We start from the raw sequence: 22,283 nt of genomic DNA, 5'->3' as shown, positions 1-22,283 counted from the left end.
GAAAACACTTTAAACGTAAATAGTATCCAGTAGAGGTGGGACCGCTAAACTTTTTCAGCAAGAGTGGTTGTTACTCCCTCCAGGCAGACGAGTGTTTCATGTCTTTTATTTTTTGCCTTCTCTTGTGGGTTAGCCAGCACAGTCATGTGTCTCATAATCCCTCTGCATAAGCACTTCTTCAAATCCAGTGGGGGAAGCCTCAGGGCTGTTTGTTTTTATATAGGCTATTTCTGACGACCTCGTGCCTTTTGTACGTGAATTAGTGCATGTGCTTGATCTGTATTGCAATTGTTCAAATGTTTCTTATCTGGGGGTTTATTCCACTGAATGCAACATAGAGGAAATGCAAATGAACGGGCAGAGATAAGAGATAAAAGGGCTTCTTTTTTTAACCTCCTCAAGCAGACCCAGTTTTATAGATGCTGGTAACCTGATTCTAGAGGATGGTACATAGTAGATATATCACAGTAAAGAGACCTTTTTGCAGAGTTTTCATGAAGCAATGGGTGCAAGAATCTTGTTTCTTTGTGGCCACATGGAGATGAGCAGCATTTGTCCTGCTGCCTTTCGACAATGAGGGCAAAAGACTACAGTTCTACAAATCCTGAATGACCACCAGATGCAGTGCGTTTGCAGTGACTATCTTCGATCTCATGCTCGTGCAGGTCGATTCTTTATATCAACAAAGTCACGTATGACCTGGGAAACGTTCACTCTGTCGTATCTAGAGAATGTGCTTGATGACACCAAAGAGGCCACGGCACATGTATCTTCCAAAGGCACACCTTTCAGGGTAGCCCATGACGTGACACACTCCTGGTCGAATGACACTTCACTCTAAATTGCAGAGCACGGCCGTTTTCCCCGTTTGCGTAGGCAATGACCTTAACAATCCAGTGGGATTGGTGCTGTCTCAAGCTGTGCTGTCACACTTACAACAGCCCGGACCACTTCTCTGCTTCTACTAATGCGCAAGCTGGAAAGGGCTGATCGAGAGGTGAGCATGCCAGCCCAGAGGAAATGCTCTATTTCGCTACAAAGTGAGACAGGAGATATCTGAGTTCTACCTCAGACATGAATTGCCCACAGAGAGGGAATGCAACTCGTCTACATGCTTTGCCGAAGTGGTGGCAAGGTTAGGAAAAAAGTTATTTTGCAGCTCTATGCAATCAATGAAGGTGGCAGGGATCCGGATGCCAAATCTGACCCTCTAGCTCAAACAGGAGCTCCTTCCTGTTCGGGAGGCACCAGGTCAATCCCCTAAGAGAGGCTTGTGACGGGGAGGAAATCTGCAACCTGGTTGCGTACCCTGGTAGAGACATTACCCATGGGCCGCCCACATCTGAAGGACCCCCGACACGTGCAGCAACATTGCAGATGTACTGTCTCCAAAGCAGGTCATCTGTGTATAGACATTGAGACCAAGGGCACCTGGCATCTGCCCTAAGAGCCTCTTCAGGACAAACTAAGAAGGAAGTAATGGTAGACTTTAAAGCTGGCATATAGTGAAAACCAAATTTCAAGCATCACCAATTCAGCGACAGGTGGATTAGATGCATCAGCTTTCCCTGTTCCAGCACCTGAATGGAAGGTCAGGATAAGCGACTTAATCTGTGCTAGCTCAGCAGTTTGCAGATCCACCCTAGAAGACAGCTTGTCAGACTTGGTCTTCTTGGAGGGAGCCTCCGCAGCCAGAGGAGCAAAGGTTGTGGCTGTCTTCGGGCTGAAGAGGAGCCATACAGGTTTTACATCCAGGAGATTAAACATAGTGCCGATGCTGGATAAACTCTGCCATATTAGTAGCTGAGGATGGAAAGGCAGTCTGAGCGAGAGCTCTAACTGTGAAAGCAAGCCAGGAAAACGGTCTGCGCCGTGAAAGAGAAGAAGACAAGACTAGTCCATATTCCCATCCCACCAAATTAGCCCATGAAAAAGCACTCTAACTGTGAAAACAGTAATGTTACAGACAATAGTGTACACAGTATCAATATTAGCTTCCTAACTAGCCTTGTGTGGGCACCCTGCCATCTGTGAAGACAGGACAAAAATTATAACTCTACAATCAGAGGGGAGCAAGGACACTCTTCACTGACTAGGACACACTCATTAGCACACCACTAAATTAGCTTGAGTAAAAGCACTAACCCTAATCGTGAAAAACATTAATCTTCTGGAAAACAATGTTCATCAATGTCACCGACGTTTACAAGTAAAGGTTGACCTCATCACGTATGTGATGAACAAAGATTAGGAGTGTCTGTGGTTCTAAGGTCTGAACGGTCAACACACTGTTCCCTTCTGAGAGGGACAGCGTGTTACAGCCTTTGGAGGGAAAGTAATCCTCAACTCCAACAGGTGGTCACAAAGCTACAAGCAACTGGCTCAGTCATTTTAATTGTAGATAATAATACTCCAAGGTACAGTCATAGAGTTGCAATTACTGATACTTCCAATATGATAATGCATCATAATAAGACGATATGTTTCATGAGAAAAGAACAAGGGTCTGCCGAGTGAAGAAGGGTTTCTGCCGAGTGAAACCAATGTGGAAGTGTCTTAAAACATGCATTATCTCTACTGGGCAGACTCCTCCAGTTGCAAAAAGAAGTGTGATTGTATAGAAGTCTGAGTAAATTACTTGATTTATATACCTCAGTAAGCATGAGTTCATGGTCTCAATCGCTAGTTTCAAGTTTTCGTTAATACAGCATGATGTTCATGGAGTAAATGATGGTATCATTTGGAGTCAAATAAAGTATTCTTTAGAGCGGGATCTTGCTGTGATTGACAGGTCGACGCCACTACCAGAGCCGTAAACGGCATCACTGCGCATTCCAAATGTGGTAACTTACGTTGAAAAAGACAAGATGGCAACAGCCAAATGGGTGACATCACGATGTCTACTTTTACAGTCTATGGTCTACAAATATGAGCGCCTCTGTCTAATATAGACCTGGACTTTTATTTAAGTAATCCCCAGGCCATTTTTGGTACTTTTATGTTTATCTGATATATTTGATACTTGATAACTCAGTGTATGCAAACAAAACGGTATGTGTGCCTGTTTCTACTTGGATTTGTGTGGAAACATTGAGTCGCCAAACTGACTCCTCTCATAAGACAAAGGAGTTGTCAGTATTAGCGTTTGCAGCAGGGACACATTAGCACTTTCTCCTGTTTGTTCTGTTGCACAGTGCCCTGCAGCATTCACTCATAAACCCCTGCACTGGGCCTCTTCACTGAAGCGTTGCACATTTGTACCTAAAGGTGTGTTTCCATGTCTGTGATGATGTTGAAGTAAAGTGAGTCCCAGGCTCTGCAAAGAAATCCACACATGTTTGGTCAGCTGAGAGAAAGAAGTTAGGCTAACATCTCAGCTACTTGTGGAAATGCACATCACTGTGCTAAGCTGCTGCTGTGAGCTTCATTTAGTCCTACAGTCCGGGTATATTTCCACTGGGACTTAACAGCTGTAGCTCAGTGCGTAGACTGTGTCGTTCTTTAGCCGCAAGGTTGGCGGTCTGATCCCTGGCTCCTACTCTCCACATGGTGAAGTGTCCTGACCAAGCACTGAACCCCAAGTTGCTCCCCAGGTGCTTTACAGCAGCCCACTGCTCCTAAATGCTTAGTGGGTTAAATGCAGAGGTCAAATTTAATTTATGTATATGACAATGTTTTTAGGACTGGTCATCACAAAGGTGGCCCTCCTTCCTCCATCATATTCTGCTTTTCTGTGATTGCTCATGTCTGGCTTCTCTCCATCCCTCCCTGCCACTGTCGTCTTTTGGTCCACTACCGCCCCCTCTCATTTCTGCTTAGTCATCCTTGCAGTAACCAGCCACACAAACAAGCCAGTCAGACCAAATGGCTGACCAGTGAGAGGGAGGTTTAAAAGAGGAGATCCACCTTTTGCTCCCTCTTTCACTCTAAATGCTTTCTTTATTAAGTCTAACTGCACCGTAAACGTTGCAGCTCGCCAGGGGCCCTGCAGGTTATGTACATTTCTAGCAAGTTGTTTGTGTGTCTGTGTTTTTATAAGGGTCGCTATTTAGAAGCTGCATGTTGAATGCTTGCTCTGCAGTAACTCGAAACACAATTTGTGAGCCTTGTGTCACATTTCTGCTGCAGCAATTCCCTCAGGAACAAGTGGTTCCCCTATGATGAGAATATGAAGAAACTTGCTCTTATGGTTCAGTATATCTTGTACAAGGTAGTTTTATTCTACTGGGAGTTTACTGTAAATCTATGTAAAATGAAAGATTCAATATTTTGGTGCGTACATCACATGTATATCAGCACTGTAAGACTTGGCAATATCCATGTGCAGCACAGACACCTCTATTATGCCATTTAAGCACAGACATATTCTAATTAGAAATGCATTTTAAACATCACGCAGACTGCATCCCAATTCAGTGGCTAGACCCTTTGAACTCTTCTTGACCAAATATGTGAACAGACTGATGAAGCATTTCTAAGGCAGACTGCAAAAGATGCAGTCTGTTCATTGTGTTGCATGTAAAGCAGAGGTTCAACATTTTTGGAAATAAGATTATTTGTTTTCTGACAGTTAGATGAGAGGTTCAATGCCATGCTCATCTCTGTACAGAAAATATTAAGCTCAAGCTGGCAACCTTAGCTTAGCACAAAGACCAAAGATAGAAATTACTTTGACTTTTTTAGTTTGTGAGTTTAAGAGGTGTTGGGACATATTGCTCCTTCAGGCAGATCCAGACTGTTTTCCCCGGTTTCCAGTCTTTGTGCTAAGATAAGATAACTAGCTTCATATTTAATGAGCAGACTTGAACATGGCATCAATCATCTCATCTAACTAACATTAACAATTAAACAGTTCACAAGTTCAGTTCACACCTTTTTGAACGTTTCATCGCAGATTCTTTTTTGGGATTACTGGATAGATTATCTAATTTAGGGATGTGGTGCATGTTTTTCCTGGTCATCCGGTCTTCTTAGGGATGCTTTTTCTTTGACCATCAATTTCAGAACATTCCAGATTTGGACTTGGCTATAAGATCACATGAAGGTTTTCTCATGCAGCTCCACCTGTCTGTCAAAATGACCCCCAGATTTTAAACTTCTTTATTGTCGTCAAGCTGACAGTAAATGGGTTTTGTAGAAATGCACTTGGCCAGATAAAACACACTAATGGAAACAGGGCAAATAAATAACATGGATGCACATGAATCAGTAGCTTGATGCGCGCGCACGCACACACACACACACACACACACACACACACACACACACACACACACACACACACACACACACACACACACACACACACACACACACACACACACACACACACACACACACACACAGAGAGAGAGATCCATCACCCCTCGTGCAGAGACACATCATGCGTCATGCCCTATTTTTGGTTCTAGCTGCTCTGTCAGGGAGGTATTCACACTGATAAGTCATTCTCACTGACAGGTGCCCCATCATTTTGTAAGTGCAGATTGTCTTGCTGTTAAATTGCTCAAAATATGCGTCTAGTTGCGTTTACACGTCAACACCATCTGATTAATGAAGAACGTCCAGAGTCTTTAATTAAACCAGATTTCTTAAAATCTAAGAAAATACTGTTGAAAATGTCCATTTATGATTTTTCATATAATGCTACCTAAAATGAATGATTCAGTTGGTTTCACCGATTTAATTATCTTCGTAATTTTACACTCTGTTATTTACTGTCAGTCTTTCTTTCTGATTGTATTATGACAACAGCTTTCAGATGCGCCATTTGTCATATTGCGTCATCATGCTTTTGTTCAGTATGTTCAGACACACGGAAGTGATGGCAGTGTGGCACGAGGGCAGAGGTTATTGAGTTCATGCTGAATGGGCTGGCCCGCTAGAGAGAGGGATTTGCTGGCACATAGTTATGACTGCAGCACTCTGTATGTTTTCGTGTTGGTGTGGGTTGTTGGATGTTTTTACGAGGGCAAGAGGTTAAATATCTTTCCACCTTTTTTGATCTGGGATTCTATGTTTTCAGACTACGTCACGTGATACATTACATGATCAAGTTGAACACAAAGGGACAGACAGCTGTTCATGTTTAGGTTTAAAGAATCAAGTCGTACATAAAATGGTCGAGGTATATTTAGGCCGCACATGTTTCGTTTCTACGACTAAAAGGCATGTTTTTGATGAACGTTCACTCTATGTAGCTTCTAATTGACTTGGATATAAGCCCGATCTTTTCATTTACTGAATGTTATTTATGCTGTCCTCAAAGGCAAAATGATGCGTTAAGTTGAGCAAACGTGTCCTGCATATGCTTTTCTTTGTAACAAGGTTTATCTTAGTTGACACAAGATCTGTGTTGTTATCTCCAGTATCAATGTATTGCATTGCCTCCTGTGTGATGTATGTTTCAACCTGCGAAAAGCAGTTTGCTTCCATGGCGTAATACACAAACTGAACTCTTACTGACACCGTTTCTTTTTGTCTCCAGGAACTGAAAGACCTGACTCTGCGAAATGAATGCTTAGATCTGAAAGGTAAGCACCAAAACATCAACTTACCTTAAATCCAACTAGTGGGACTCGGCACATACCAAGACTTCTTCATATTGGGAGATTCATTTTCACTAATTCTTTCAATGTATGTCTTTAGGTGAGAAGCTAGACTACAAAGCATGTGAGTCTCTGGAAGAGATTTTGAAGAGGGTCCAGTTTAAAGTGATAGACCTGGAGCAAACCAACCTGGATGAAGATGTAAGAAGATCCTGCCTTTTTTAAATCTGTCTCGTTCCCATCCTTCATTTCTCTCAGTGTAGCTAGCATACTTCCATCTTGCATCCACAAATCATGCTTGTCACTCTTTCTCTTTCACTGTTGCGTTCTGCCTTCAGTCACACTCAGATCCTCTTTTTCACTTCACTGTACCGACAGGATGTGGAGTGTTTGCCATTGGATTTTCTGATTACTCCAGATGTCCACTTGTGTAAACACCGTTCGGGACGTTTGGGCTGGAGACGCGCACCGATAGACAGTGCTGCACTGTGGAGCAGAGGCACACAGCCTAGACCACTTCCTTTCACACAGAGCTCCAAATATACTGTATTATAAACAGACACAAGCTCTGCTTTTAACCAGATTTGCATAAGATGAGCTTCTTTATGATTCGGAGGCTCACTTTAATTACTGCTCATTCTTTTATTCCCGCTGGCAAAGTCATGTCAGTACTTTCAAATAAATGTCACTCAAGTGGAACAGACTCTACCCAGTTGTATGCAGGAACATTTTATTGTGTCATTTTACTTAACCTGCAACCAATCATGAGAGAAGTAAAGTGTCAAACCTGAAAATGGTATATTTTTTTATTTATACAAAAAGCAAACTCAATCAGTCAACAATTCATATTCATATCAACTAGGGCTGGGGGGAAAAAAATTGATCCAGCATAGTATCGCAATATATTGCGTGGCGATATTGTATCGATCTTTTATTATATCAATTATAAACCTTTTGGTCATAGAATAATACAAATCTATTGCTTTTTCAGTCCACTAGATGGTGCTGTGTTTTCTGGTGAAGTCAGCTGAGGTCCCGGGTCAGCGTGATTGGTAGGAAGTTGGTCAAAACTAAAATGGAGACATTGCAGAAAGAAATTAGAAATGCGTCGTCCGTGTTTAAATCAAACGTCTGGACTTCCTGTCACTCGTAGCGGTGCTGCTCGCATAGCTGTTGCACGACACACAGGACAACATTCCCGACACAGCGCTGGTCAAAGACGTAAAAAAAAAAAAAACTGTCTACGGGTACTCTAGCAGTGCTGGAAGTGGCCGGTGTTACGGATTAACAGCCGGCCCTACTAACTAGCGCCGAAAGTCGTCTGTTAATCCCTAACACCATCATCCCAACGCAGTTCCTGGAGAAGTCTGTGAAATTCACCGAGCTGTGTGCGCCTACGGATAATATTATGAACCCAGACACAAGGGCGTTTGACGTTCCAAAGTTTTGGGGATTTCCACAACCAGTATAAAGCAGAAATAGTGGCTATTTCCATGATGGTCGGGGGAAATAATAACTGTTTGCACAGAGATAAGCCCCGCCCCCTCTCCGACGCGAATGACGTGACTATGTAGACTGTAATAGAAACAGTTCAGTTTGTCAGGTGCAACATTTATGACAGTGTTGGTCAGTTTGTCCCATTTTGCTGCAATAAAAATGATTGAAGTGAGATGACTGAAAATATATATTGACAAAGTTTTCCTTTAGGGACAATTTGCTGTTGAAAAAAAGTAATAAATCGCAATACTCAATATATCGCAGTATCATGATAATATCGTATCGGTACTTGAATATCGTGATAATATCGTATCGTGGGATCTCTGGTGATTCCCACCCCTAATATCAACAATATTGTACATATACCTTTTCAACAGATCTAGGTTTTAGAAAATACACACACAGCTTAGACACACACCAGAGCATCACATAATCCAAACAAATGCAGAGTGACATACGTGCTTCTTTTCAGCAAACATGGAGTGCTGCCCCGGAAATATGAATGAAGTAGTTGAATGAGTCACCAAAGAGCTGCATCTCAGTCTGAGACGAGTGTCTCGCCTTGGGCTCTAATGAAATGAAAAGTGTTGAAAGGAGAAAAGGAAGTCGTGCTTAGAACGAAGGTAGGTGGGATGGAAAAGGAATCGAATGGTGAAGTGAGAAGCTGCGAGTGAGAGACATACAGTAGTAGCAGTTGATTTGGCAGAGCTCCCGTAGTGCCGTCTTGTAAGGAATGTAGGGGAAGATGAAAGAAGAAATGGTTTTGGAGAGATGTTTTTTGAAGCATGGGGAGCAGAAACACAGGATGGCTTTTATTGGGCTGGCTGTGACTCACCTTCCCCCACCCTGTAGATAAACATACTTGGATATACTCTATAATGTCTCAGAGTGTGTGCGCACACACACACACACACACACACACACACACACACAAATGGGAAAAGGTCAATATGAGACGGGATGCAGCAGCTTGTTATTTCTCATCAGTCTCAGTGGAGGATGAACTTAAACGCTCACACTCTCATTGTAATCTGCTTTTCACATCCTGCAATCGGCTGCACAATTCAGCAAATTCACCACTGGATGTTGGTTCTGGTGGTGTTTAAGTTTTGCTTTAAACTATTGCTGAGAAAAAGACACGGGACACAGAATCCACACATGGAAGCTCATGACCCAGTCGCTAATTTTGTTCTTAAATGATGCCAATAAATTGCTGAAAAACTGCAGAAAAGCGAAAATAACAAGCAGTCCACCTTTTTTATAACGTCATAAACACTTTTTCGTTGTTAGATGAAACAAATGCCCCACAGCACTACCAAAACCAGAATGAGATTAAAACAGTCTGATCACATGAGTGCACTTTGGCTGCATCACCTGACATTTCACTTTAGTCCTTCATCTGCTCCTTTATCAAACAGGGTTTTACCCCACGATTTTACAGTGTTTCAGCCTGCAAAGACTGCCGTTCTCTTCATTTTCTCTACAACAGCGCGAATGAAAATGTATTGTTTTGACATATGGAACTGTTTTTAAACTCTAATCCTTTTTCATTTTGCAAAAATGGCAAACTTTGGATGGTTTCGGTGTCTCAAATGAAAGGGAATTTTTAGGTTTGAACTGTTTGCATGCATTTTAGAGAACAAACTGTTAATCTGTTGAATGTGAAAATAATATACATATTAAATGATAATCTTAGTCGAGCAACAAACTTATTGGCAATCATTCTGATAATCAATGAAACGTTTTGGATTGTTGGTCTGACAAAAATAAATAATAACCCCATTTTCAACTTTATTTCTGATATGTTGAAGACTAAAGGATTAATCAAGAAAAGAATTAGCAGATGAATCAAAAGTTGTATTAATTGTCCCACTCAAAAATATCCTTTTCGTATTATATCTAGAAGATAAGAGCGGTAATTTTCTCGTGTTCACTGACTTTTTATTAGTAACTGTAGACAGTAACACAGGCAGGTGTGTCTTTACCCCACTTGAGGCCCCTTTTGAACGCCTCAGCAGGTCTCACCTATTCTGAGGGACTGTTACCGTGGCAACTACAGCTGCTCCTGCTGATCATGTAACATCTCTTTCAGGGTTTTGACACTGACCAACTGAGATTTTTGTTTTAAACTGGTGGGTTTAAATCTGAAATGCCATAATTGTTATTATTTTTTCTCCTATTCTCAGGGTGCATCAGCTCTGTTTGACATGATCGAGTACTACGAGTCGGCCACACATCTCAACATCTCCTTCAACAAGCACATCGGCACACGGGGATGGCAAGCCGCCGCTCACATGATGAGAAAGGTGAGAGGTCGTCCCCGCCTTCAGTGGAAAATATTGTCCACAGAGAAAAATGGACAGAATGGGAAAGGATTTAATTTATTCATGGGTCAACAAAACACACAAATAACGTGGAAAACCTGATATTTAATAGAAGACTGTTCGACAGTGCTGCATCAGATTATAAATAATAATATTGTATTAAGGAGAATACAGGCTGAATGACAGAATGAAAGGGATGATGGCGGAGTTGAGAGATTTTCTTTCCTCTGGGAGGTCAGTGAGAACGGACAAAAAAAGTAGTGCTTGTATAGTAAAAAAGGGAGTGATGGACGACACTGGTCTGGTTGTTTGTTTTCTTCAGCGAGATGGCTCTTCAGCCTTAAGACCAAACTGAGTGCAAAATGTTGTGTTGTACATTTTGTGTACGTGACTCAAAATAGTTTTCTTTAATTCTGTAATTGTACCTTTGTGCCCAGGGGAGAAGATCGATCTTTCCTCGGGTTGTTTTGTTTTTTTATCTCTGGAAAAACTTGTGCCGTCTACTCTGTCAGCACTCAGGCATGAGGGGCCTAAAGTCTCGCCCTTTACGGTGCTCTTTCATGTTATCACTTACTGTGAAGAATACAAATGGGCCGCCAGGCCAACCCATTAATATATCACCTCTCAAGCAATATATGTGATAAAACTTATGGATATGAACAGCTGTAAGTTATTTTTTGTCAAACAAACCATGTGATGGTACTTTTGGTTGTGTCAGAGGACTAGAGAGGATGGAGCTTTTCTACAAAGACATATTTCATAGTTTCTTTCGTTCTAATTCTATACTGTGTAATAGTTTAAAGTGTGGGATGATGCATGCAAAACACATCCTAAACAAATGTAGTAAATACAAAAATGTATTTGTATACCAGGTTACTAGATTGTAGAGTTTGTGGATATTTTTGGCTATTGTTGTAGCTTGGCAGTGTAAGCAACACAATTTTTATTTTTTAAAGATTTGTTTCATAACTTTGTAATTTGACAAATGATTTAATGATGCAAAAATGTAATCGCATTACTGTGTGAAACGTATTTCTCTTCCAGCATCGGGTGGCTGATGATTAATGAAGAGCTGTCTAGAAACACCAGCTTGTAGATTGTTTATGGCGTAGCTTGTCAATAAAAAGTTGCAGTATCTAATTTCAGCAAAATCCAATAGATCTTATAACACTGATGCTTTGACAAGTGTGTGTGTGTGTGTGTGTGTGTGTCCTTGAATCCCTGAGGTGAGGCTTTGGATTAAGCGGATGAAAACCAATATTGAAGTACCTTTTATCTTGGTGACAATGTGCATACACCTCATCTTTGTCATTCACATTTGCTCATTTGAGGATCATGTTTTATGAATGGTTTCTGATGAAACACTCATCTGGTGTTCAGTGGTTCACACAAGCAGCTAACGAGAGGTTGGAGGATTAGGAATAAAGATCAAAGGAAAGTGTGTGTTTATGTGTCTGTTAGCCAGATGCTGTAGGTCGCCTACTTGCTTGCTTACTTAACACAAAGATATTTTCATCACGTTAATGATGACATTAATACACACACTTTTTAAGTATCTAATTTTATACGTACACACTAAACAAACTGTATCTCTGTTGCTGTTTCAGACGAGCTCTCTGCAGTATCTCGATGCACGTAACACTCCTCTGCTGGACCACTCGGCTCCCTTTGTAGCACGAGCACTCAGGATCAGTGGCAGCTTAGCAGTCCTCCACCTCGAGAACGCTGGTCTGTCTGGCAGACCGCTCATGTTACTTGGTAAGATGGGAGGAGCGATTTCTCTTTCCAGCATGCCTTCAGTGTCAGAGAATCCCAAATTGAGAATTTAGTCCTCTATTTCTGACTTGTTTTTGTTCCCCCACCTTTCTTAATAATTATATTGTTTTGGACAGCTACGGCTCTGAAGATGAATATGAACCTGCGGGAATTGTACCTGGCAGACAACAAGCTCAATGGCCTGCAGGACTCGGCCCAACTTGGCAACTTGCTTAAGTTCAACTACAACATTCAGATCCTGGACCTGCGCAACAACCACATCCTCGACTCTGGTACACAGCAGTGATAGAGCACTAACACACACTGCAGCATAACTATTTTATAGTCAAGGTGGAACTGTATTGTAACATATATTTTTGTTTAGAGTGCACCTCAGTATCACAAACTCCCATAAGATGAGTTTATTGATCCTTGTGGGGAAATTATAGCATTGCTAGAAAGGTAGTACAAAAATAGAATCAAGTAAAAGCAATACATATATTTTGCAGCAGTACAATGAATACTATTAAGTCTCCATATGAGCCATATGTTTTTACAAAAAGTGTTCTGGGATGCTGTTTAGTACAAACCAGTAAAGCATCTTCATCTCATATTTTCAGAATGTGCCTCTGTTTATTTTCCAGCTGCTGCACAGAGGTGTTGTGTTCAAAGAGAGACGACATCATGAGTTTGATTATCTGATTATATGATAGTTGTTATAAACCCAACCGCAGTCATATGTTGGGTAATTTGGTTTAATTTAATATTAATATGATTATTGTTAAGTATTACATTTTGCCATCTTTGTCGGTTTTCTTTTGCAGTAAAGAGCTATTCATTTGGATTTTACAGCATTATGCCTCCAAAAGCTCTCAAATAGCCCTGTTTAGAGGTCTGCATAACAGATTAATGAGCTAAACATAACATCCAAGTCTTGGTGTAGAAATGTGTTTGTTGCTTTTCTTTCCACCAATACAAACAGTATTGTTCATCTATAGTTGATAAATAGATGCACACACAATACTAAACTTATTATAGCACTGAACACTTCCAGATGCAAAAACATCAGATGTGATGTTGTCATCATTGTGCTCTTATATAGTATAGCTGAGGCCCATCGGTTATGTTTCTTAGGTCATCTAAATACATTATTTTCCTTATGTTTACTGTTTACAGTAAGTGAGATCATTTTGCTAGGACAAATAATGCAAAGAAGCAGCTGCTATTGCACCACACCGCCTCAAATTAGACATTTTATTTTATTTTTTCATGATGTTTTTTCAAATTGTGATATATTAATGTTGAGTTGGATACAGATGTACTAACTCTGTCTGTCTCTGTTTGTCATCACAGGTTTGGCTTATGTGTGCGAAGGTCTAAAAGAGCAGAGGAAAGGCCTCGTCACTTTGGTGCTATGGAACAACCAGCTCACACACAATGGCATGGGCTACCTCGCTGCTGCACTGGTACAAACACACCCACACACTCGTATACAACATTTGGGACAATAAATCTATTTGCACACACTTATCAGGTGTTTCAAGAGGAACACACTGGCTGTTTGCGCGTCTATAACAGTTAAGACGGGGATAATTACATTTTCTCCTCATTACTCTATTAAAAAAGAGATTAAATAGAGCTCTGCTTTTATACCTCTTCTTCTCCTCCTCGTATCTTTTCATGTTTGTCAGCTGGACCTCCCCTCACCTCCACATGTGCAGGTTGTACTGTAGCTCAATCTCATCTATACCTGGAATATGTTTTGTTTATTTCATGTATAGAGTTTACCCAGTAAAAGAAAGAGATAGTGACTGAGGATTATCTTGTTAAAACAAGATTTGGACATATCATTTGCTCATGTAGCTTTTTAACCTCCTTAGAATCTTGTTAAAGACAAAAAATATGAATGACTCACATGTGCGTTGATAGAAGTCATCACGGCACGTTAATACAGATGCATTTTGTGCAGTCGGGTCTCGCTCATTGAACAGATGTGAGCTCAAGGCTCGTCGTCTCGTCGTCTCTAGTTTGATTTCACAGCAGTCTGGCATAGATGATCCATTAATAAAGGCATTGGTCTAACGTCTGTTGTTTAGTGATAGTGTCATTATCTTCTCACTCATTCTTCACTTATTGTTTGAGTGCTATAGTGTTTACATTAGGCAGTGCTGAGTCAATACAGTCTTAGCCTGGTCAGAGAAGATAAACTTCTTGCTGTTTTTGCTGCTTTCTCCTTTTAATAGAACCACCGGAAATGTTCCGAACATATCATAAATACATTGTTGAATGGCTATAATATAGCATTTGCACCATTATTCCCTGTTTATTGATACTGTTTTATGAGATGAGATTACCGTTTGTGAAGTGTATAGTGAAGCTTGAATGTTGCTCATGTTTGACGAGCTGTTAAATCAGAATCTTGCTACATATTTCATTTTAGTCCTAATATCATGAACAAGTGATGTCTTTGAATAAAGAAACAGTGCTGTGACTAATTATCAACAAAAATGCGATTTTGTTGATAAACTATACCACTGTAACATTCAGCTGTTCATTCCATTGATCACTGTTTGTGGAAGCAGTTACTTTGTTTCGTGGCAGTAAAATGTTTATAAAGTAATCTTCAGGAAGTGGAGTGAAGTAACTTGTAACTATTGATCAGATCAGGTAGAGCTATAAAGGTGCAAGAACCAAGATTGGGAGCATTTTGATTGTCTCTCAATGGCTCTCAACATGTCGTAGCTAACGGTTCCTACAGTGCAAACTAAGGCGAAAGTGCTTACAGAGTTAACAGTGTTTACCTGAGGGGGAACCGGAGGATGGGTGCTACACTTCCATGACGTCCAAACCGACAGAGTAGGTGACTTGTGTCTGTGAAAAGCACTATATCAATTGATTCAGCTTTACTTACTTTTACATTATCAGCTGAAACCACCGTATGAGAGCAGCGGCTGTGCGCTGACTAGTGGGGCGCGCTCGCATGCACTAAAAGCACACAAAGGTGACCCAGCTAAGTAAACGAAGCAAGGAGAAGCTTGAATAACTACACACAGAAGGAAAGTGTCTTTATTCTCTGTTTAGGAAGGCATTACTCTGCTGCATCTTTGCATAGCAAATAGTTGTTTGCTGCTAGAATAATGTTCAGGATGATATATACGGCCGAAGCGCCCTCAAAATTTTAATAAACCAAAACGGACAAATAATACATTTAACATCTCGCATGTTGTTGTCTATGGAGAATGTATGACACAGCAGTCTTGTTATTTTTAAAAACACATGATGGTTGTGCTTTTGGATTATAAATAATGAATTTTTTCCCCCAGAAATCTGTCTGATGGTGAGGCTTTTGAGATGATGCAGAGCACACAAAAATGGCCTAAAAGCATCATTTATACTGATAAAGAACATCCCATGACTATCTAATTCATAACCCCAGAGATAACCACAGTGCGCTTGGTTTCCTCATTGCAATGAGTTGGTGAATTTGGGCATGTAACAGTAATGAGTATGAAGAGAAGAGGCCAGTACAGTCCCCACATGAATAGAGAAATAGAGATTTATTACACCATAAACAAAGAGCAGATTATAGATCTCAAACCACTCTAGCACTCACTGGGAAGTTAAAGCAACTAATAACCGGAAGGATAATTGAAAGGAGTCTAAAGCGTCAGACATACTTAACGTGTTCTGCAGACTTGTACGAGTTTCATATACGCAGACCACCTTACATTCATACTTTGACTGAGGGTCCGCATCGGCCTGGCATTCCACAAAAAAAATTATCAAATGTAAAATGTGTTCATGACACCTTTTACATTTGATTGATTAACTTGATGATAGCATACTATCAGTTAATCACTCCATTTATATAGTATATTTATGACTCCACTGACAAATCTCCAACTTTGAAAACATATCTGCATTCTCCTATTGATAAATAAACTATTGTACCCGTCAATATAGTTTTTTTTTCTCTGTCCCGCACAGCCATGCACCCAGAGTCTGGAGACTCTGAATCTCGGCCATAACTCTGTAGGTAATGAAGGGGTCCACAAACTGAAGGACGGACTGATTGCCAACCGCTCTGTGCTCAGACTGGGCCTCGCTTCCACCAAACTGTCCTGCGAAGGTAGGAATTGGTGCTTGTCAGTTTTTGTGGAGAATTCTTTGCTGTCTTTTATTTTTTTACTTTATTGTTTCCTTCTTTTAATCTGTGCTATAGGAGCTGTGGCTGTGGCTGAATTCATTGCTGAGAGCCCCAGACTGCTGCGTCTAGACCTACGAGAGAATGAGATCAAGACAGGTGGACTGATGGCCCTGTCACTCGCCCTAAAAGTCAACACCTCTCTGCTGCGACTCGACCTTGACCGGGAGCCCAAAAAAGAAACTGTGAGCATGCAGCTAAGGCTTGGGAATGGGTTAGAGGAGAGGAAGTAAAGGGAGGGATAATGCGTGTGCTTCTGTTCTCTCTATCATAGACGTCTGCATAAGTGTTTGTGGCATGCTGGGTATTAAAATTTGCATAGATTTCTGCTTAATACATGTGACGCGTTCTAAGAAACCTCCCACGACCACGGAAGCCTTCAAAGTCTAAAGTGTTTTTTTTATCATGTATGCCTTCAGTATGAATACATAGATTTGGTGCTGAGCTACAGACCAGGTAAAAAAAGTCAAAGTATTGAGAGATGGACGAAAGCAACTATAAGGTTTTCATTTGATTTGTTGACAATAACTACAATACCGAATAATACTAGCTTTAGCCATAGATATTTAATAAAGGCATAAAATGTCCCAAAAAATCCTGACAGGGGAGAGATGGGGACAATAAAGGTGGTCTCTTTCTTTTTAAAGAAGATATTTTTTTTAGATAAAGATAATATTACTGACTAAAACTGCAGCCTGAAGGGTTGCTTTGATTTCTTTGTATTTGTTCTGATATTCTTGTGGTTTTCTGTTCCGTGTTTGAAACATATTTTCATGTTTTTAAGGTGAAGAGCTTCATTGAGACCCAGCGCTACCTCCTGTCTGAGATCCAGAATGGCTGCAAGAGGAACTTCATCCTTGCGAAGGAAAAGGAGGAAACGGAGCAGAAGATGAGGCAGTCGGCATCCATGGCTGAAATAGCCACAGAGGATGGGACCAGAGAAGAAGAGGAGGAAGCACCATTAACAGAAGAGAAGGTGAACAAAGAGGTTACAGATGGAGAAGTAAAAGTTGAAACGACAGGGAAGGAAGAACAGTCAAGCAGTCAGTCACGAGAGAGCACTGAGACGACGATTCCTCAAATGATCCTGGAGTCGGACTCGGACACTGAGGATGAGGAGGAGGAAGTGGTAACAAAGTCATCTTCCTCGTCAAACTCTTCCACTCGGTTTAACCAGACTGATCCTCAAACCCAAACAGGAGTTGCACAGCCCCTGCTTAGTGCCTCATGTACGTCCTCACTCCCGTCTGTCTCACCTGCTGGCGGGCCGAGTGCCATTTCCGGCATCACGGTTACAGAATCCACAGTGCCTCCAGGCACCCCTCCGTCTCCTGGTCGCTGCATATCTGTCTCTAGTCCAGGGAGGGGTCACAAGATCTTCATGGTAACTCGGGTGGAGAGCCCGCCTGAGCAGCAGCAGCAGCAGCAGCAGCAGCAGCAGCAGCAGCTACAAATCCAGATGGGTCTACCTGCAGCTCCTAGCCATGGCAAAGAGGACTCAAATAAGCCTGTAGAGGGGAACACAACCCCGACAGAGCACACACAGCCACCGCCCTCATCTCAAACAGCTACACAAACACAACTGACACCAGAAGACATGAAGGCGAGCTCACCTGCTCCCTCAACTGACCGTAAACTCACAAAGCAGAGTCCTGTAGCACATTTAGAGTATGCACAAAATGCTACACTAGAGCCACAGTCTGCAAGGCAACCCACAGAGGAAGTGATCGCAAGCACTTTAGGTCTAGAAGTGACAGATACAAGTCAACAAGCACCAGCCATGCCTTCAAATTCCTCGTCGGTGCAGGCTGCAGCATTTCAGCTCACTCAGGAGGTAATGGAGAGCATTAAAAGCCCCCAATTTGAGCCCACTTGTGTAGAAGCAAAGAAGGGAGGAGAGGAGAAGGAGGATGGTCATATAGAAGATGAGAGACGGGTGAGCACAGACAGAGGGTGTAAACTGTTCAGTGAACTGAGTCAAACCCAGAATAGTATCCCTGAGGCACAAATGCAGCAGCAGCCGTTAACGTCTGCTCTTGAAAACCTACAGGATGAGCTAGCATCTGCATCTGCATCTGCATCTGCATCTGCGGAGAGTCAGTCGGCGAACCAAACCGAGGAAGAAAAAGAGGAGCCACTTCTACAGGAAAAGCAGGAAGCACCAGCCGACTTGCCGGAAATTGAAAAACCCAGTTTAACAGCGAAAGACGACAGCCTGCCGACCCAAGAGCAACCATGTCCAAAGCAGCAGACAGAGGCAGATGAGCAGGCAGTAGAGCCTGTTCTCTCTGTCCAGACTGATAAACAAGAGCCATCTGTCACTCAGGAGTTAAATCCTCGAGGAGAGGAAGCCTCAAAGAGTCCCGAACCTGTCACAACAGAGTCTGTGTCCCCAGTCAAAGACGAGGATTCACCCGATGAGAGCTTTGCAGACGAGGACGAGAGTTTTGCCGAGGCTCCAGAGGAGGAGGTAGTTGGTTCAGCGCTACCCAACGGCCTGAAGCCGGAGTTCTCCCTCCACCTTCTGGATGCTGAAAGCTCCAAGCCAGGCAGCTGTGTGATGGAGCACGGTGAGGCGCTGTAATCACTGATATCTGCTGTTTTTTTAAAAATAAAGTCACATGTGCAGTTGGTTTTAGGGCTTAAAATCCTGTTTGACAATGTGTGTTATGGGTCACTTGTGTAGTGAGCGTCAGCTGCGGACAAGACCTGGAGGAGCTGCTGCTAGAAGCCAGTTTGGAGACGGGTAGAGAGGCACCATGAGGATGTAAGGTAAACATTCGCATGTTCAATATAGTAAAATCTATCACGTGTTGACATGCATTAATCATGCTGATGGCGTACTGTAAAGTGTTTATGCAACACATTTCAAGTTCTTCAAAATCTCTTTTCGTGACTTCATGCTGAACATGTACGTCTGAATACAAAATGCCATCAAATAAAACCTAATTTCAACAATAAAAGTCAGCTCTTCCCTCCTATAATTAAACAGATGTTCTTTCTTTAAATAATACCTCATTAGTTTGTAGTTCACAATGATCCCTCAGTGTTTGGTCATGACACCTTTACCAGAAAATGCATCTCATTTAGGAAGTAGAATTTGTATGGAGCATTTTTAAAGGAAACGCTCTGGCCATCTTTACTACCGGTTAGGATAACATTGTGCTCACCAATGTAATTGGACAAACTAAAATCACTAAATATGGGTCCAACAGGGAGAGAAAAAAAAAGGCAAACACTAATTATTTCTCAAACTGTTTGGTCCAGTCTACAGACACTCCTCCTACCGGTTGGCCTACCATGCTTGCCGTAGTTATGCATACAGATTTTTTGTGCAATCGTTATTGGCAACTATGCAGCTGTGTTCCCTTTTTAGTTTTACATCCAAAGTAAGTGCTAGCCAGTCCGGATATACGGTTGGCTTTGTTACTTGCAACATGTCTGATCATCATCATTGTTTTTTTTTTTCTACAATTAGTCAGTTTTCTGCTGACTTCCATGCTCAACTACCGTGATTCTCTATTGACCTTTTGAATGTTGTCAAACAGCAATACTGTGGCTGAACACACACTGAGGGAAGACTGCAGCTGTGTAGACGAGGTTTAAGGCCGGCAGTTTAGGTTTGCATGTATTTGTGCAGCCGAAGTAGCATTTTAGTGACAAAATGCGCTGCACAAAAAAAAAGTGCTGTGAGTTTTGCAAATGTTCTGTGCTGCATTCAGTAATGATTTCTCACCTCTCTTTTACTTCAACAGGCACAGTGAGGACAAGAGAAAACAGCACTCAGTTTGTCTGGCTCTACTACGTGACTGGTTGCCCTACAATATTTTTGTTGTTTCTTTGACTTTACCACCAACACAACCTTTCCTTAAAGGACAGAAGACATGGTGTGACAGTTGAAGCTCTCTGAAATTATAAGCAAATTATGGAAAGACAATAGGACAAAATCAACTCCTGGAGCGTTGCTGTGACAAATAAGGAACTCTCTACATCCACATTACATTGACCACTGAAACACACATACATATGCACATTATGAGGAGGGGGGGGGGTAAATAAATAAAATCACCATGTTATCACTACATTTTGTTAAATCTGCAATCTTTACACACAAGCAGCCGCCTGCGAGTGAGAAAGAAGAGCGCTGGGGGATAAAACACTAACCAAAGACAGAACACAGACCTTTCCCTCTTGTTGCTCCCATGTAGATTTCCACTGTAGTTTGGGAAATATCTAGCAATTCAAGTTTGTTTTTTTCTGTTTTTTTTCTTCATAAAATACATACACAAAGACATAACGGTGATAATGAAAAAGCGTGGTCGACACAATAACGGTGACGGACCCTGCTGAGCGGACCTGCTGGCTTTAAACACTAGTTCTGGAGGTGGAAGTAGGTCACTGTCAAATGATTTTATATCTGAGGAAGATGAAGATGATAACCTATCTGTTTAAATGTCAATGTTTTATGTCTGCGTCCTTGTGTTTTTCAACTTCGGGGGGGAAACGAAGCTCTTAAGGACCTCTGCCAACGTGAACTCCTCTCTCTTTGTCCGTTTTTTCGTCCTCCGCTCACTTTGGCCCCTCAGGAATCCGCGTCCCCCTCCGGTCGGTCTCCTCAGAGCTGATGTGGAGGAGCTGTAACCATCTCTCCACTTGCCTTTCAAACGCTTTTTGAAAGTGACAGTCATTCATTTTGCTCCCAGCTGAAAAAGACAGAACTTCTGGGAATATCGGAAAGCAAGATGTCTGCTTTTGGTTGAGTTATTCACATCTTTTTTTCCCTTAATTCTCTGCAACTTTCAGACACTATTACTTCGTTCGACCAGTCGTTGTTGTGTTAAACTCTTTCAAGATAAGCAGCTCGGTGTCTGTCGTCATCTCTCCTCTCCCTCTTCCTGTCTTCCACTGGTACTTTATGCCATCACCGCTTCAGCTCATCATTCATGTTGCCTTCAAAACTCACCACTTCAGATTTGGTCCTTTTTTTTGTTTGGGCTGCTTTGAGAAATTAGTTATTTTCTATTTATTTTATAGCTTTATGAGCCTTTTCTGATCTACTTTTCCCATTTCCTTCACCCCCATCATCATTTTATCTTTTCTTTTCCATTTTGGGGGTTGCTTTTAAAGATTAACTCCATTGTGATGTATATTTCAGATTCAAATTAGAGCAAATATTTTGTTTTGTTTTTTTGGTGGGAGGGCAGTGTAATCTGTGTTGGAAGGAAAGGTGAATATGATTGGATGGTTGACTATGGTAGCAGTCGGGGTGTAGTAATAAAAGCAAACACAAGGGAGCAGCAAACCTATTAGTTCTCATCAAAGTCCTTGTTGTTGGTAACACTACTCTGCTGGGTGAAGCTGTGGCCACCAGGGGGCGCTGGGGCCGTGTTGTTCTCCCACAGAGGAGCCAGAAGTAAAGATGCCACACTGCAGGAGCTGACATCTGCACTCAAATCCAAACTCCTGTCTTGAATATTCCAGATCAAGAACTTAAGCAAGCAACTTCATGTATGTTCGTGACGAGAGCTGCTTTGTATTATTTCCTGAAACTAGTACAGGCAGGTGTGTTTTTCTTAAAAGTGGCAGCATTCAACCTTCCTGCTCCTCTTCACCCAACAGATAGTTTGCCCCCACTGTTTGTTATGCTTTAATTTTTAGACATTTTTAATAATAATTTGTTAACTTAATTGAAAAGTGCTGGTAATCACAAAGATATGTATGACAAAATTTGTTCCCCTCAAATAAATGCATGTAATGACTAAATTATATGACTGAATGTTTCAATGTCTGAACTCTGGAGAAAAAAAAAAATGTGAGCAGATCAAGTTTGGTTGGGATTTTTGGATACAGCTGGAGACTCTTATGTGAGCTTTTGAAACCTCTGCTAAATGTTATACACGAGTCGATATATCACTTCTCTCAACAGTACTATTTGAAGCACTGGTAAAAAGTACA

At 41.6% G+C, this 22,283-nt stretch overlaps 1 protein-coding gene across 1 annotated transcript in view; it reads left to right on the top strand.

The window, feature by feature from the left end:
• ppp1r37 (protein phosphatase 1, regulatory subunit 37) overlaps window positions 1-22,073 on the top strand; it is a gene marked incomplete at its 5' end in the record, with an annotated part of 38,443 nt that extends 16,370 nt beyond the window's left edge. Inside the window, 11 exons of the mRNA XM_079224762.1 lie at window positions 6,488-6,533; window positions 6,649-6,749; window positions 10,232-10,351; window positions 11,977-12,127; window positions 12,262-12,417; window positions 13,478-13,590; window positions 16,112-16,253; window positions 16,347-16,513; window positions 17,113-18,898; window positions 19,015-19,100; window positions 20,084-22,073. Of these exons, the coding sequence (XP_079080888.1) occupies window positions 6,488-6,533; window positions 6,649-6,749; window positions 10,232-10,351; window positions 11,977-12,127; window positions 12,262-12,417; window positions 13,478-13,590; window positions 16,112-16,253; window positions 16,347-16,513; window positions 17,113-18,898; window positions 19,015-19,091 (2,859 nt within the window). The 3' untranslated portion in view covers window positions 19,092-19,100; window positions 20,084-22,073. The remainder of the gene's footprint in view (window positions 1-6,487; window positions 6,534-6,648; window positions 6,750-10,231; window positions 10,352-11,976; window positions 12,128-12,261; window positions 12,418-13,477; window positions 13,591-16,111; window positions 16,254-16,346; window positions 16,514-17,112; window positions 18,899-19,014; window positions 19,101-20,083) is intronic.
• Window positions 22,074-22,283: the final 210 nt, after the last annotated feature.

The sequence above is a fragment of the Taurulus bubalis genome (genome assembly GCF_910589615.1).
Source record: "Taurulus bubalis genome assembly, chromosome: 10".
Taxonomy (NCBI): domain Eukaryota; kingdom Metazoa; phylum Chordata; class Actinopteri; order Perciformes; family Cottidae; genus Taurulus; species Taurulus bubalis.
The sequence above is the reverse complement of the archived record's forward strand: the minus strand, read 5'-3'. Positions and strand labels throughout refer to the sequence as shown.